The 14,833-nt window shown below is 39.1% G+C and overlaps 1 protein-coding gene across 6 annotated transcripts in view; it reads left to right on the top strand.

Annotated features, from left to right (window-relative positions):
- The first annotated feature begins 7,338 nt into the window (after nt 1-7,338).
- RYR2 (ryanodine receptor 2) overlaps nt 7,339-14,833 on the top strand; it is a 382,151-nt gene continuing 374,656 nt past the window's right edge. For 3 of the 6 annotated variants that reach the window (XM_062637382.1, XM_062637380.1, XM_062637379.1), the window contains exon 1: nt 7,339-7,750. In XM_062637382.1, coding sequence (XP_062493366.1) covers nt 7,703-7,750 — 48 coding nt within the window. In that variant the 5' untranslated portion in view covers nt 7,339-7,702. The remainder of the gene's footprint in view (nt 7,751-14,833) is intronic. The other 3 variants (XM_062637383.1, XM_062637381.1, XM_062637384.1) reach the window with 2 other exon arrangements.

The raw sequence follows: 14,833 nt of genomic DNA, 5'->3' as shown, positions 1-14,833 counted from the left end.
ACAGATACTTACAAACCTCTGATTTCTAAGTAAGTGGGTGATACTGCAATGCAGTTTCCCTTCCTTGCTTAGGAATGAGTTGGCCTGTTAGAAATGTTGAAGCTGGATGGTGCCTCAGTCTTCCTGTGGTTTGAGAACAATTGCTCTGCTCAGACCGAAACATCCTGCCCTGAGTTGGCCTCTTCACACTGTGATTACTAGGACTTTAGCCCTACTGAATTAGCGTAATAAAACCTCCAAAGATATTGAAATGACCTTGGTAACCTCAAAGAGAAGATGGTCTTTTCAACAGTTATATGATACATTTTTTATGTGATTATTTTCTTGTATCATAAGGCATACAATGCAGTGCCATATAAAGAGAGTTAACAGGATGCATGATTTCTGTTCATTAGAAAAAGAGCTGTGCACTAAAAGGAGTGAAAAGAAAGATAGTGCAATATTGTGATTGTTTTTAAATATCAAATAAAAGCAAAAATAAAGATGGGAAGTACCTGATATATTAGCTGATATTCATTTGCTGTTTCAGTGATCACAAAATTAGTCTCTACTGCCAGATGAGCCTGGCAAGCAAGAACGCCTTAGTTAAGAATGTTGGATGATGCAAAGAGAAACCAGTTACTAATCTTGTCTGCGCTGTTCACTCTGTGAAATGCCCCTGTATGTGAGAAGAATGGATCAGAATTGAAGAACTGTTTTTAAGATCTCATATTCTGGGAATAGACACATCTAAATTTTCAGTGACAGTACAAAACAATGCAATTAAGAGGTGGAAAATATTTTTTTAAACAATGAATGATTAGTGTATTGTTGGACCTAACAATAGTCATTGGGTTTTAAGCAAGATCAAAATAGGATTTTGTATGTAATACAAATACAATACTCATTGTCATTAGAAATCAAGTATAACAGAGATGTTGAAAGAGATATTCAACCAAGATCAAATATTTATGACTGGAAAGGAGGGGAGAAGTAGGTGATAGATAGTTCCTGTTTGCATCAGTTCTTTGCTTGCCACAGAAGGTAACCAGATACTAGACTTCACAGATTTTAGTCCCAGTTTTTAGCACAGGACTGTATGTGTATTTAAAATAATAACAGAACCCCCTGATTTCTTATTCTCCAGAATTCAGAGTATTATGGTCTATAGATTTTGATTCAGATGTATTTCAGTATTCCTTCTGATTTTGTTCAGTAAGCAGTCACAAAAAGATGCAGTTTCTAGTTTCTATAGGTGTTTTGTTAGAGCTATGGGATTAGATAATAGGTAAGTGCCTAAACAAAATATTGATATAATATAGTTCCCTCACAGAGCTTCAGAAAACAGTTTTCTTAATTAATTTATGGAAGTAGCTGAACCATAGTAAATATAAATCTTGTGCTCAAGGAAGAATGTCTTAAGCACTGTTAATGTCTTGCTTTATTCTTAGTGTGCTGTAACACTCCAATTAAGGAATTCTGCTGCTCCTTTATAATAAGTATTGTTTTTCAGTAACAATTGTGTTAATGAAGATTTTCTAAAGATCATATTTGTGAAATGAACAACTGAATGTTGGTTATGCACTATGTATCAGTGTCCAGATAGTGTATCTACAACAGTTAAGTGCTTGTTGTGACTGGAATTTAATCTCAGTGGTTTTGGTTCTGTTACCACCATGGAGCTTTCACTTCTTAATGGCTACAAAGACTAATCTTGAGTTAAGAGCCAAACAGTTTTGACTCTGCATTACTGCAGTGGTGTTTAGATTAGTGGCTTTTAATGTCAAGAAGAAATTATAGCTCATGCCTGCCTTTCCAAGCAGAGCAGCTCATCTAGAGGACATCAGAATGACTTAGAGGAAGTCTGGAATTAACTCCTCATAATTACAAAGAAAAACAAATCCTTTACCCTGTGTCATTATCCTATATTTAAGAATGAATTATTAAACTGTAAAATCTGGGGGGCCTGTATTTTTGCTGGCCTATGAAATAATGGTAGGAAAAAGTAGCCTCATTACAGATTTCTCCTATGAGTATGTAGGGTACATCTATTTTTTCCCCTGGTTATCTGCACTGGCATGTGCACAGGGTTATTTGTGCTTATGTACAGCATTTAATGCTTGTCCTTCTGAATTTATCATCCAGTGAGAGAGCAGAAACAATACTCTGTCACTTACATGAGACAACAGACATCACAAAAAAAAAAAAAAGTATAAGCTAAAAAAGTTCATAGCTCTCAAAACTATGGCTTGATTATTTGCTTAACAATTATGAATAACAAATACATTAGGAAACCACCATGCACATAGTTTTTTACCCCCCAAAAGCTAAATTAATCAATTCACAGGGAACAGTTTGACTAGTAATGGTTATAACCCTGTATTTGTGTTGTCATAGTCACTTAAATGAGATACTTGCATTATGACTATCTATGGGTCCAAGTTGTGGTGTTTTGTGTCTTGTGTGAATATTCAAGTCTTTGGACTTCGTGTTATGGTACACTTGAAAGACTGTACTAGAAATGGCAGATGAAAGGTAAACATTAGGATATTAATGTAATGATATTGTGGTTCACAGGTTTAATATTTACAATTTAAACACCTTAAAAGTATCCTCCTTCCCCTCCCCCATTTCCTCCTTTTTCTTTGCTTTTATTCTGGCAGCTTTTTCAGGCCAGTACATGATCACCTCACATAAGATTTATGAGCAAAATACTTTTTAACTGCTGGCATAAAGAATTTTCAATTGGAGAATTATCAGTCCAACTGAGTTTTGTGATGATTACCTGTTTCTTTTCTCACTAATTTATAATTATTTTAAACAATGCAAATATTTTCCTGTAGAAGCAATATTGTTTTTGTTTTCTCTGAAGACACTAGAATTATTGGTTTCTCCAGAAACTGCCAACAACTTCCACCTTTGGTATCTAGTATCTGATTAATATCTGTAAACGCAGAGTTCAATTTCTCCTAGAAGAAATTTCATGCTGTTCCCAGTGTTTGTGCTGCCTACCCTCATCCTTCTTTCCCTTGCATACAATTGGCTGTCTCAGCAGCCATGAAAGAACCTGTTCTTTATTTCCTCAGAACAAAATGCAAGTCTGCTGTACCACTGAAATTTCATTTGGTGTAAATGAAAGCATGACAAAAATGCATTCTCAAACGATTATTTGCATTCCCTGAGTTACAGCATAGCACTTTGGCCACTAAAATTTCTGCCAGAAAACTGCTTGTTTCTTCAGAAACATGACTAGACTTGTTTAGTATCATGCAACTCGACTTCGTATCAGAAACTGACATTATAGGGATGGGGATGAAATTTTCCTGGTTTTGTAATGTTATGTAGGTCTTTACTGGAAAACTATACAGCAGGTTGCAGGATATTAATAAGAAGGAGAGATTTCCTCTTTGTTCCAGTGAGTTGTTTAGGTCCTCAGATATTAACTCATACAGAATAAATCAGCAACACCAAATATCTAGATGCTTACTTGAAAAGATTTCAAAACACCTTGAAAAACCCTTTATCTTCAACTACTTGCTACTCTGTTAACATAATTTATTAATAACATTAGAATTACCTTCTTATTGCTTCTTTATAATCTGCTAAACACAGACGGAATTACACTGGCAAGGACAAGCTGAAGAAAGCACTAACACATCTCCATTTGTCAACAAAAGCAAGAGAGCTGGATATATCCCTATATGTATGTCATTACTATATAGTACTAGTATACAGTTACATTATGACATAACCTTTACAAGACCTAGGAAACCAGGGAATTCTGTTTTGAGGATGGTATTTCATGTGCTTTTTTTAAATGCATATCAACAATATTTAGAAACATATTAATGCCCCTAAACAGACCAAAAGGAAAAAAAAAAAAAAGTAAATGCCTTCAAAATGTATTTTCTTCTGGGTTTTTGCCACCCAATAGCTTTCAGTGATCAAAAACGACATTAGAAAAAGATTAATAGAGCAATAAAGACTCCAAGGAGACAGGAACATAAAAACCTAAACAAATTATTAATCCCCCAAATCTAAACCACAAGATCCATAGCTCCTTGTTAATGTTAATAATCCCATACACAACAATGAAGAGAGAAATTAAAAGCTTTGAGCTTTGCCAGGAAGGATACTTCACATAGTGGCAGCTTCTTGTCTAGGGTGAGAAAGGGTGAGAAGCGTACATTTCCAGACTTTGCCACATTCATGTTCCAGACTACACTTAGGCACGAGCTCAGTAGCTGCAGCTGACAACAGAAGGCGAAGTGACACAGGAGGCCTTAGAAAATGACTGTGTATGTCCAAATGCAAAATGTAATTTTTTTGGAAGACTTTTCCTGTAATTAAGCAAGATATAATGGGCTTGCTTTTGCTTTGCTTCAAACCAAAGTTCTTATAAAAGAAGAAAATCTTCACTGTCTGAATTTTATTCTAGCACTGTGTTTCTATGTAAATTCTTGTTTACATGCTATATATAGAGTATAGAGCATATACTTAATAACAGACATGCAATTAACATTTATACTGTATTTTATGTGCTCAGGATAAGCACTAACAAAAATGCAGTATATTACTGAAGTCTGGGTGATCATGATAAGCACATAACTACGTGGTCTTAGGTATAATTATGCTTTCTTAAACTGCTAATCTGCAATAAAATCTCATTTTAAATTCACTGTGGAATTGGGTCTACTAATTTTATTGTTTTTTATAAGTCACAGTTGGGGCCTAAACTAGCATAGATGTTACACTGTTTTCATTTCATTGACCACAGTGGTGTTGATTTGTGACATATGGTAAGAGATGCAGTCTCTCCAGTTTTATACCATTTGGAATAACATGTTTCCAAGACTGATATCTGGCTAAAAAAATCTGACATGCTGTAAGAAAGAGCAATGTGAGAAAGAAAGGGTAGTATCTGCCTCATTTAATTCCAATTGCCAGTATCTCATTGTCTGCTTCTAAGAAAAAAATAGTATGGTAGTATATTCTGGTAGATGAAAACAAAGAAACACCTGGGAGTTCCCTTCATGTTACTTGAATACTGTCTGTTCACAATATTATTATTATAAAAGACAGCAAACGTTATTTGGCTTACATAGGTTATTCCTTTGAGTGTATGCATACAAATATACCTATGCATCTTCTCCTAGCATCATATTTTTTCCTAATTCAGGTGAATAAAATTTATGAAATTCTAAAATTCTTATAATAGTTTCAATTCATGGTTAGTTCAGAATCCTGCTGGTGTCCTTCAGCGTTATTGTCACACTGGTGCTGCTGTACTGCCTCTGAATCACCAAGAAACATACCTTTTTGCGGTAAAAATTGTTAAAGGTGTATTATGGATCCTCAGTGCTCCTGCCTTGATAAACTAGGGTTGTGGGAGAAAGAAGCCCTCGCTGTCCAAATGCAAAATGCACTCAGTAGCTGTCACAGTGACAACTAAAAATGTGTATGGAGATGGGCCGATTTCAAAAGGGATTTTAAGAACATACCAAGAACAAGGCAACAAAAGAAACAGCACATGGTAAGCAGCAGATCACATAACGTGGGAGAAAAAAAACACCAGAGTGTTATCTGCTGTCCAAAAAAACGCATCATACGGTTCACTCACATTAGACATCCACAGATCTGCATGTTAGAGAAATATGAGTGTCCTAGCATGGAGAAGCTTCAGATGGAGTTTGCATCTTGCTAAACACCATGGAATGTAATTAGGGGCCCCAAATCTGTAAGAAACCAGGTATCATCAGTTCCACGGTTTTTGGAATGACTTTCATTATGTCATAATGTTGTACAGAAAACGGTACAAAATGTTTCAGCCACTGATGTTATAGTTGACTATTTATACGGTTTTTTTCTTTCTTTATAATGTCCTTGCCTTACACACAACAAGTAAAGCATCTAATCTACTATCCACCTTCAAAACAAGATGGACAGTATGCTGGATGTTCTATGAATTAGCCAGACCTTGGCCCTGTAATTTCATGTGAATCATTGTGTTGGAACTTAGTTCTGTAAGTAGGATAAAGTGCAATTGTATTTGTTCAGTGCACCTTCATGAAACCTTTTTTAAGTTGTCCAAACACAGAACTTTCCACATGAGAGGGGTTTATCATGGGGTCTATTGAGAAATAATTTGGAGGAAGAGATCTTAAGAGGTTTGAATATTGAAACAGTATGAAAAAGATTGTCTTTCACTGTTTTATCATACTTAGGAAAAAAGTATTTTCAGTCAGGAGGAAGTTTGAGAGGTAAAAATCTCTTGAAGTCAGCAGTAACCAAACCCAGGAAATTATAAAGGAATTGCTCAAGTTGTCATAACTCGGGAATTCATCTGTAGAACCTCCGTATTACATACTTATACATTACTTGGATGCTCTTGCAATCTGTAAGAACAGGTTTTCTACTGCTGGAAGTAATGATAAAATCTCAGAAGTGTTTGATATTACTTTTTTATGATGTCCTTGAACAGTGTGAAGTTACAGATTATGGGTATGGCTTCTCAAGAAACACCATGTCTCCTGTTACGCTGGCCACACACTACCAAAATTATTGTGATTTCCTTATGTTTATTGGTTTTCATTACATTTACTTTTTTGCCTTTTGCCATCACACATCCCTCACACATTACTGTTAATGATCCAACGTTAATTTTACTATCTTGTGAGATACTCTGTTGTCCTCACCTCATGACCATTGCATCATATTAGCAAAGCCCCTCCACTATGTATTTATTCCAGAGTGCTGTTGATGTTATGTGTCCTGCAGCCTTTACGGGTTGCCGAACTTCTTTCTGCCTGAGGCCTAGTTTCCTCACTGCCAGAACTAATGTGTCCTTCACAAGGTATGCTCTGCAGGAATGCTCATGGGAGATGACATGTTCCATGGCAACCCTCTGCTTTGCCCCACGGTAAACGCATGTAGCTATCCTTCAAGTCCGTTACATTTTAAAGCCTTTCATTCGTCCTGCATTAAACTCACTCAGATGATGGTTAGAGGCCAACACTCGGTGTTGTACCTTCCACCTCCTCATCAGTACAGTCCACTGCAGAAAAACCCGCACAAAGCCGTTTAAACGCTCCCTCTCCTGAAGTACCTCTCAGTGCGGCACATCACGCCTCACTCCGGAGGGACGGACCTGCCCAGCCACACACAGCGCCGGCCTGCCCCGCAGCTCTCGGCGGAGCTCAGGCAGACGCAGGCCCCGAGCCGTGCGAGGTACCAATGACCCCACCCCGGGCCGGGCCAACCCCTGAGGCGAGGCGAGCGCCTGAGGGAGCCCCTGAAGCGAGCCCTCCGCAGCGGCAGCGGCGGCCGGACCGTCAGCAGCCTCTCCGCCGCGCAGCCAGCAAGGGGCGCTAGGCGGCGGGTTTGGCGTGCGGCGGGCGCGGGCTGCGGATCACCTGCAGCAGCGGGAGGGCCGGGGAGCTCCGCCTCCCCCTCCTCCTCCGGTTAATCGCATCCCCCTCCTGCCGTGGCCGGCAGAGGCAGCGAGGTGGCTGGGCAGCGCTGTCAACCTGCTGCAGGCACAGGGGCACTCGCTCCTCGCTCGCACCAAGAGCCGGGCTGGGGCTGCCGGCTTTGTCGCTCTCGCACTTGCCCTGGCCCGGTGCGGCCGTGAGCCTCCTGCCGCCGCCTCCCCGCGAGGAGCGACTGCCGCCGCCGCTCGCCCGAGCACCGAGAGCCCCGCTCGGGAGGAGAGAGAAGGAGAGCCATGGCTGAGGGGGGTGAGGGCGAGGACGAGATCCAGTTCCTGCGAACTGTAAGCGCCGGGTTTGCCTTCCCCACCTCCAAGCTGGCATGGGGCAGGGAGCTGGGGCCAGCGGGCGGGGGGCTGCGGGGGGCTGCGGGGGACGACGCCCGGACCGTGCCTTGAGGGGGGCTGTGGGGCGGCGGGCACCGAGGGTCCGTGCTTAGGGGAGGGGGCTCTGGCCCGCGCGGGGGTGGGTGTGCGGGGCAGCGGGAGGCAGCAACGCTGTGCCCCTCCGCCCCAGGGGGCTCCTCAGGAGGGGCTCTGGAGCTCCGGCCGTTTTCCTCTCCAGCTGGCAGCGTGTGCCCCTGTACCCGCGAGCCGGGGGGCGATACGAACCGCTGGCTGTGCTGGCTATTCCTGGGTAAGCGGGGGGTGCTGATGCGGGCGGCGGGGCGGCCAGGGCAGGGCGAGGTGCGGGCAACAGGAACCCCGCCGTCTCCCTGCAAGTGCTTCTCAGCGCTGGCTTCGCTTCCCTTCGCGCCCGCCGATGTGCTCTCGTACTGCGGATACCAACCAAGCAGCCCTCCCCAGCTTAAAAGCTGCAATCGCACTCCTTGTGCAGAAATAGAATTGCCAGGAAAAAAAAAAAAAAAAGAAAAGAGAGAAATCCCTTCTCCCACCCCATCCCCTGCCCGCCAAGCTTCCCACTAACTTGCAGGCGTTCTCCTGCCTTAGCACACACTAATACGGGCTTTTTGGTGTGCGCATCCTTTCTTTACTTCTGTTTCCTTCAGTCCAAAGCGTGGTAAGGCGCTAGAGCATTTCTTCCCTCAGTTTAATTAATACATCAAGACTGCTGCATTTTATGCTTATCTGGATTATTTTTCTTCAAGTAATGCTTTTATTTACCTTGTGGGCCATCTCCCCAGTGCTGTTTATATGCACAATCCCAGCAAGTTTTGCAGATGGACATATCTAAATGGTGTACCCAGCCCTGTCACAGTTTAAGGAAAATTGCTGAGACGTTTGATAAGTAGACCGAAACCTGCTGGGACTGTAGGGTAAAGCTTAGCTCCTTTTTATATTTACTCTGATTCAGAAAACGTTCATCATCGATGTCTTGTAAGAAAATGCATTTAAAAAGGAGAGGAAAGCAAGCCACATAGTGTGTGCGCAGCATATTCATTTGCTGTTTGCAGCATTGTGAATCCTGGATCTTGGTCATCTTATGTTTATTTCAACTAGGACTCTTAAAAGAATAGATATACATCCTATTATTTTTTTGTTCGTTTGAGAATTCTTAGGAAATCTGGTTTTACAGGGCATACAGCTGTTATGCAACACTGTCGTGAAGATTGTCAACTTTTTTTTCCTCTTAGTGTTATGTCACTTCTGTTGTAACATTATCCTAACACCTAAAGACACGTAACAGAAGAATACTTACCTGAAAGATAATTGGTCATCTCAATTTATGAGAGTTTTATTATTAGTACTTCTCTCTAGTAAACCTTTTTTGGAATGACAGTCTTACTGCAGGTTTGGATGTTAAGCTTAGCTCATGGAAGGACTGTTATCTGAATACTTAATAGGGAAAGGAAGCAGTGAGCATGCTAATACTGCTCAGCACATACACAGTGATGTTAAACTACAGCACCTGACAGCAGCAGCATGTTACGTAAAGCAGCACTCCTGATAATGTGCGTCAGGCTTAATAGAGATTTGGCAAACCCAGCCTTGGACAATGATTAAAATAATTCTTAGAATGTTGTACTGGTGGTAAAATGACCTTGAACGTGGTAAACTGAGGCATGACAGAGGTGTTCTTTGTAAAAATAAAAATTAAAAACATAAAAACTAAAAAGAAGCCTGACAAATGCCCTTCTCATGTGAAGTTTTGAATCTCTGATCTCTAGTAGATGTAAGTAGTGATTTTTTTTTACTCCTCTTTTCCTTCCGCTATGACAAAATTATGAACAGTACTTGGAGAAGTCAGTTGCTTTAAGACACTTTCTTGATGTATTTTTCTTTCTGTTTATTCTTAGAAAGCTTGAATTAGTATTCTCTAAAGCCATTAGATGTGCGCAACTCTCCAAATGGCATTGATAGAAAGCACTAGAAATTGTGTATTACCTGGGAATTGCTGCAGTTTCTTTTTTTTAGTTATTTATTTTTAAAACAGTAATTGGGGACAGGCAGATTCATAAATGGCTCAATAGATAAAATAGAACTTTTCCAGCTTATGCAAGCAAAAAGGCTTCTGTGCTTTCAGGACCTGAATGATGACATCTGTAGGCCTACTACTTGTAAACAATGCTCTTCATATTTTCTCCTTTTGGTAGGACCTGATAAACTTGCTAAATTGGCAGGTTCTCTTTCTGATGTTTCAAAATTACTGTAGCATCTTTACAGTTTACCCTGGAATGTAAACACCGTATATTATATCAAATGTTTAGAGAACCATGAAATGTTATTTGATTAAAAAAATCCTTTTTTAAATTTTTTTTATTAAGCTACTAAATGGAGTTTGTATTTGCCATCTATATGTTGATTGTTAATTTCTTTTCACTTTCCTTTTCACACATTCCTATTTGCCTGATGATTCCCTTTCCTCTTTTGCTGCTTTTATTTTATTCTTATTTTTTGCTAAGGTGGCATCCTGCATTTCCTCCTACAAATGTTGCTGCTAGGCTGGATTTCTGTTTCTTTTGGGAACAACTTGAGTTTGATACGTTACTTCCGAGAAGTGGATATAACCTGTTAATGCCTTGGATTTCTGGAAGCATCAGTCCTTTCACAGTTTGAGATAAATTTGGACAGACTGGAATTCAGCTCTGTGCATCTCTCCTCAGGGAAACTGCCCTGTGAATTACATGTTTCTCCACAGGCAGGGGTCTCTTGCATTACTTTGTTGATTACTCCAGGTAGAGATGAACCTTGTGTTATGTGTAGCCTTTTTTAGTCTTGGATATACATTCTCCTGACTTCTCCCATTGAATGCATACATGCTGTGCAAGATGAGTGAGTATTCTGCTCTTGTGTGTTTTAATTATGTGTCTGGGAAGGACTTCTTCCCTGTAGAAGACTTTTTTTGTTTTAGGAGGAGAAAGATGTGTACAAAATAAGCTTTCATTGTTTAGTCTTTATGTTCAAGAATCCAAGCCATTTATAGTTAAAAGGGAAATTACCTGCTTTTTTTCTTTGTTTGGATGTTTTGTTTTTTATGTGGATTTCTTTTTTTGTTTGTTTTTCCGCCCCTAGTTTTGGTTTGGTTTGTTGTGTCTGTTTTTTTTTTTTTTCTTTACAATGTAAATTTGACCAAAGTGAAAATAATTCAGAGCTCCACGAGAGAACAGAAAATGTTTTTGCCTCGGTGCACAGGTGCCTTCCATAATGCACACATGAAAGGACTGGTATTTGTGGTGTAGCACCCCCATAAGGGAAATCCTTCATGCAGAGTGGGGTGGTAAGCTAATGATAGGGTTAAAAAAATTGCAGTGTTTCAACAGAGTACATCTTAGGAATATTCATTATATTGGCTAAAGCTGTCCTGAATTTTGGGAGCAATATGTACCTAAAAGTATTGAGGAATGTATAATTTGGCTCTTTGATCTTGGGATGTTCCTGATGCCAGGATGCATGGTTTTGTGGAGTTTCTTAAATTAGAGGCACGTTGTGTTTTAGGTGCTTATGGTAAAAGACACCACCAGGGAACACTAAAGTAAGGCCGACAGGGTTATGGTCTTTCTCACTGTCCTCTGAGACAGTGAAGACTACCATGCCTGTCGGAAATCAGAAACACTCAGTGTGAGCAGCACATTTTCCTCAGGTCGTTGGAGTCATCTTCTTTTCATCTTTTCCCATTGAAATGCTGATGTTCCATTGTGTGCTCTTTTCCAATGCTTTTTTTACTTCCATCCCCCCTCCACCCCAATCTGTTTAATTATCAACTCACAGTAAAATAGGATCTTTGCTTGTTTGAACATATTCTGTGATGGCTTATTTTTTACATGGACTTAATTGAGTGTGACTGTCAGAAAAGTGTAAGGATACTTTATAACATTGGAAGAGTACTTTCAAATGAAGTTTAGCATTATTTAGGTTTCCTGTTTGACATGCAAAAGATTTTTATTTACTCAGTGCTGGGATTTAATACTTCAGGTAATAAAAGAATGGAGTTTATAGCAGAGAATTTGTTCTTCCTTCTGAAATTACATCTGAAGGATGTACTGTGGTCACATTTCAAGGGCAGGTATTCTGTAACTCCAGAGTAACTTCTGTTTCAGGTATTCCTTGTTATGGCAGCATTTAAGCAGTGAATGTCACTTTAAATCTGACTAAAAATCATAAGCTTAGATGCCACCCTGAATGAAGATTCTGTAGAATTAGGCACAAAAAGAACCTGGAAAAACAAGATCTGAAGACTATTATTAAAAAAGTAACTACACATAATTATTATGTGAACTCTCCATGAAATAAATAGGGTGGGGTTTTTTTTTTTGGGTGGTGTTTTTGGTTTTGTGGTTTGTGTTTTTTTTTTTTTTTTTTTTTTTAAATCCCTTGATGCTACCCATATGCTGCTTATCTTTAAAGGGCTTTATCAAAATAGGTTAGTCCGGTAGCTGCAATCATCAAGCAATGCAGCTGCCAGAGCGCACTCAAGAGAATGCTCAAAAGCAATCTTGGATATTAGGAGTAATTTTAGAAGGGAAGAACGCTGCAAAACCACTCTGGCTGGCCTTTGTTTGTTTTAAAAAGTAATTTTTGTACCTGTCAGTATGTGACTTCTGAAGATCAGGGACTGGCACAAGAGACCACTGTTTAAGAGCTCATGTGAGGGATGGTGTGGCTGAGATTGCAGCATTTGTACCTTCCTCTCTAAGGCACTGCACTGCAGTACAGATACTGAATATGATCTCAAATTCTATTTTGGAATTCAGCTGGACAGGCTGTTTGTAGTGAGTGGGTTTTAGCTAGGACATGTAGTTCATTTCTTTTATGGGAATTACATGAGAACGTTTTATATATATATATTATTCTGAAATTGTTTGACAAACATTTTATACCACCATTTAAATTATATTACTGGATAAAATCAGTTGTCTAGCATATGCACTATCTTGTCCAGTGTTCTGCATCTGGAAGTTGTCTTTATCTGATGTGTGAGAAGGAGACTGAGGAAGATCTGTAGCAAATAGTTGGTCCACCAGGGAAGTTTCTTGCTAGCCCTGAGTTGGCTGACTAATATTCTGAGAGACAGAGCTGTTTTGCCTTTCAGTGTCTGAAGATGTTTTGATGCATGATGCTCTTTAGTATTGTGAAGGCCTGTGGAAAATCTATTGCAGGAACTTAAGCTGTGCACAGACTGTAAAGAGAGAATTCCAGTTAATTTCTGACCCAAGATTTAGAATAATCTCAAGAACTGTGACTGCTTTTCACTTCTCTGGATGCTGTATTATTACAGGCTTATTGTAAAGGTGGTTTTCCTCTTCTGTAGCTGTGTAGAAAGTGAATGGGATGATTATAAATCAGGAAAGTAAAGCTGTTTGTTTTTGTTTTTTTTTTTTGCGCAGGGATAGTGATGTGTTGAAGTATTTCCTTGAAACAAGGGAAGAGATTGGAAACTGTGTGGAAATACTGACAGTGAGCTGCATCTAGGAAATGCACAAATTAGGTTGAAAATACAGATATCTTTTTCTGCTGATTTTTATACTTACGGGTGCTTCATGTTAAAACTTTAGATTTGGTTTTATTTTCTGAATTACATGTAGGCTTTTGTTTAAATTTCCTGCATTGACTCAAAAAGTAGACTTGGCTTTATGTGGGTGACAAAAGAATATTCAGAAACTGCATATGTGTTCCTATACTTCCTAATAAAACTTGAGGCACATAAATTTGTTTTGTTGTGTGTCATGGCACTAGTACACAAATAACCTTTGAACTGTGACATTAACACATTTTAGCAGGTGAATGAAAGAATTTAAACTTTCCCTTAATGTGGTTGTTGCCATTTTAATTGTGACTGATGGAAGAAGTCAGCAATATATTTTCTATATTTTTTTTTTTTTAATTTGTGGACAAAAGGAGAAATAACTCTTTACTCATTACCAAATACCTACTTGCAAATGCTACACAGAAGTGACATAGAAAGGAGCTCTGCTATATATTGTTGATAAGAATAGCCAAAATCAATGTATTAGTCACATGAACAAAGTATTTTTTTATAGCACCAGTTTTAAAAAATATTTGGGTTTTGTGTATGTCAGTTTCAATGGTTCTCGTGGTCACTGCTCTCAAGTGCTATTCAAGGTCTTATGAGTGAAAGTGAGCTCTATGAAAATAGAACTACTGATTTTGGTGTAACCAGGATTTCATATCCAGACTTTTTTTTTTATGGGCAGAATGGCTAGAAATGTGCACATAATAGTTTTTCCTGTGTAAATGTAGGTTTGTTTCTGAAAACTACTACAAACTCTATGGAAAGATTCAGTCTTCTGGTTGGAATTGCTTCTAGCTAGGATGCTGCTAGGAGATTTTCTGTATGGCTTATGTGATGAATCCCTTAGTGCATCACTACTGGGAAATTAAGCTGACTGATTTTTTTGAGATGACTTAGTAACTTTCATGGTCCTTAATGTAAAAATAAAATTACTGCAGTTTTCTGTTTATATTTTATATTGAGACTCTTGCTTTTCTATCCATCATCAACAATTTTGCTATTGATTGCAAGTGCATGGTTCCTCAGAAAAAATAAATTCTCAGTTTCTAAGGTTGTGTGGGTAACATTTTCCTGCTACCACCATTCTAGAGTTCATCTCTGGAAAAAAGTGGTCTTCTCTTTTGAGAAGAAAGTTCTGTAAAGTAGAAACTTCTTATTGACATATAAAACTACCAGAAGCTGAGTTCTGCCTTGATAGAGCTACTTGCTTTGAATTTTATGCTAAACATTGCGTGTAGAGTAGAGGCAGTAGATAATGAAGTACATAATCTGAGCACCCTAATTTTCCTATGTTTTCTCCAAGTTCATGCTTATGCATTATACAGATAGCTATTTAATTTGGTTTAACTTTTCCTTTGTTAGTATGTACTTGAATTCATAAAATGAATTCTTGAAGTAATATATTATTCTGAAGTAGGAGGAAGAGGATATGATTT

The sequence above is a fragment of the Pezoporus occidentalis genome, unplaced genomic scaffold, assembly GCF_034315485.1.
Source record: "Pezoporus occidentalis ecotype Australia unplaced genomic scaffold, CSIRO_AGI_Poc_V1 ctg52, whole genome shotgun sequence".
Lineage (NCBI taxonomy): Eukaryota > Metazoa > Chordata > Aves > Psittaciformes > Psittacidae > Pezoporus > Pezoporus occidentalis.
Note: the sequence above shows the minus strand (reverse complement) of the source record. Positions and strands in the feature narration are given on the sequence as shown.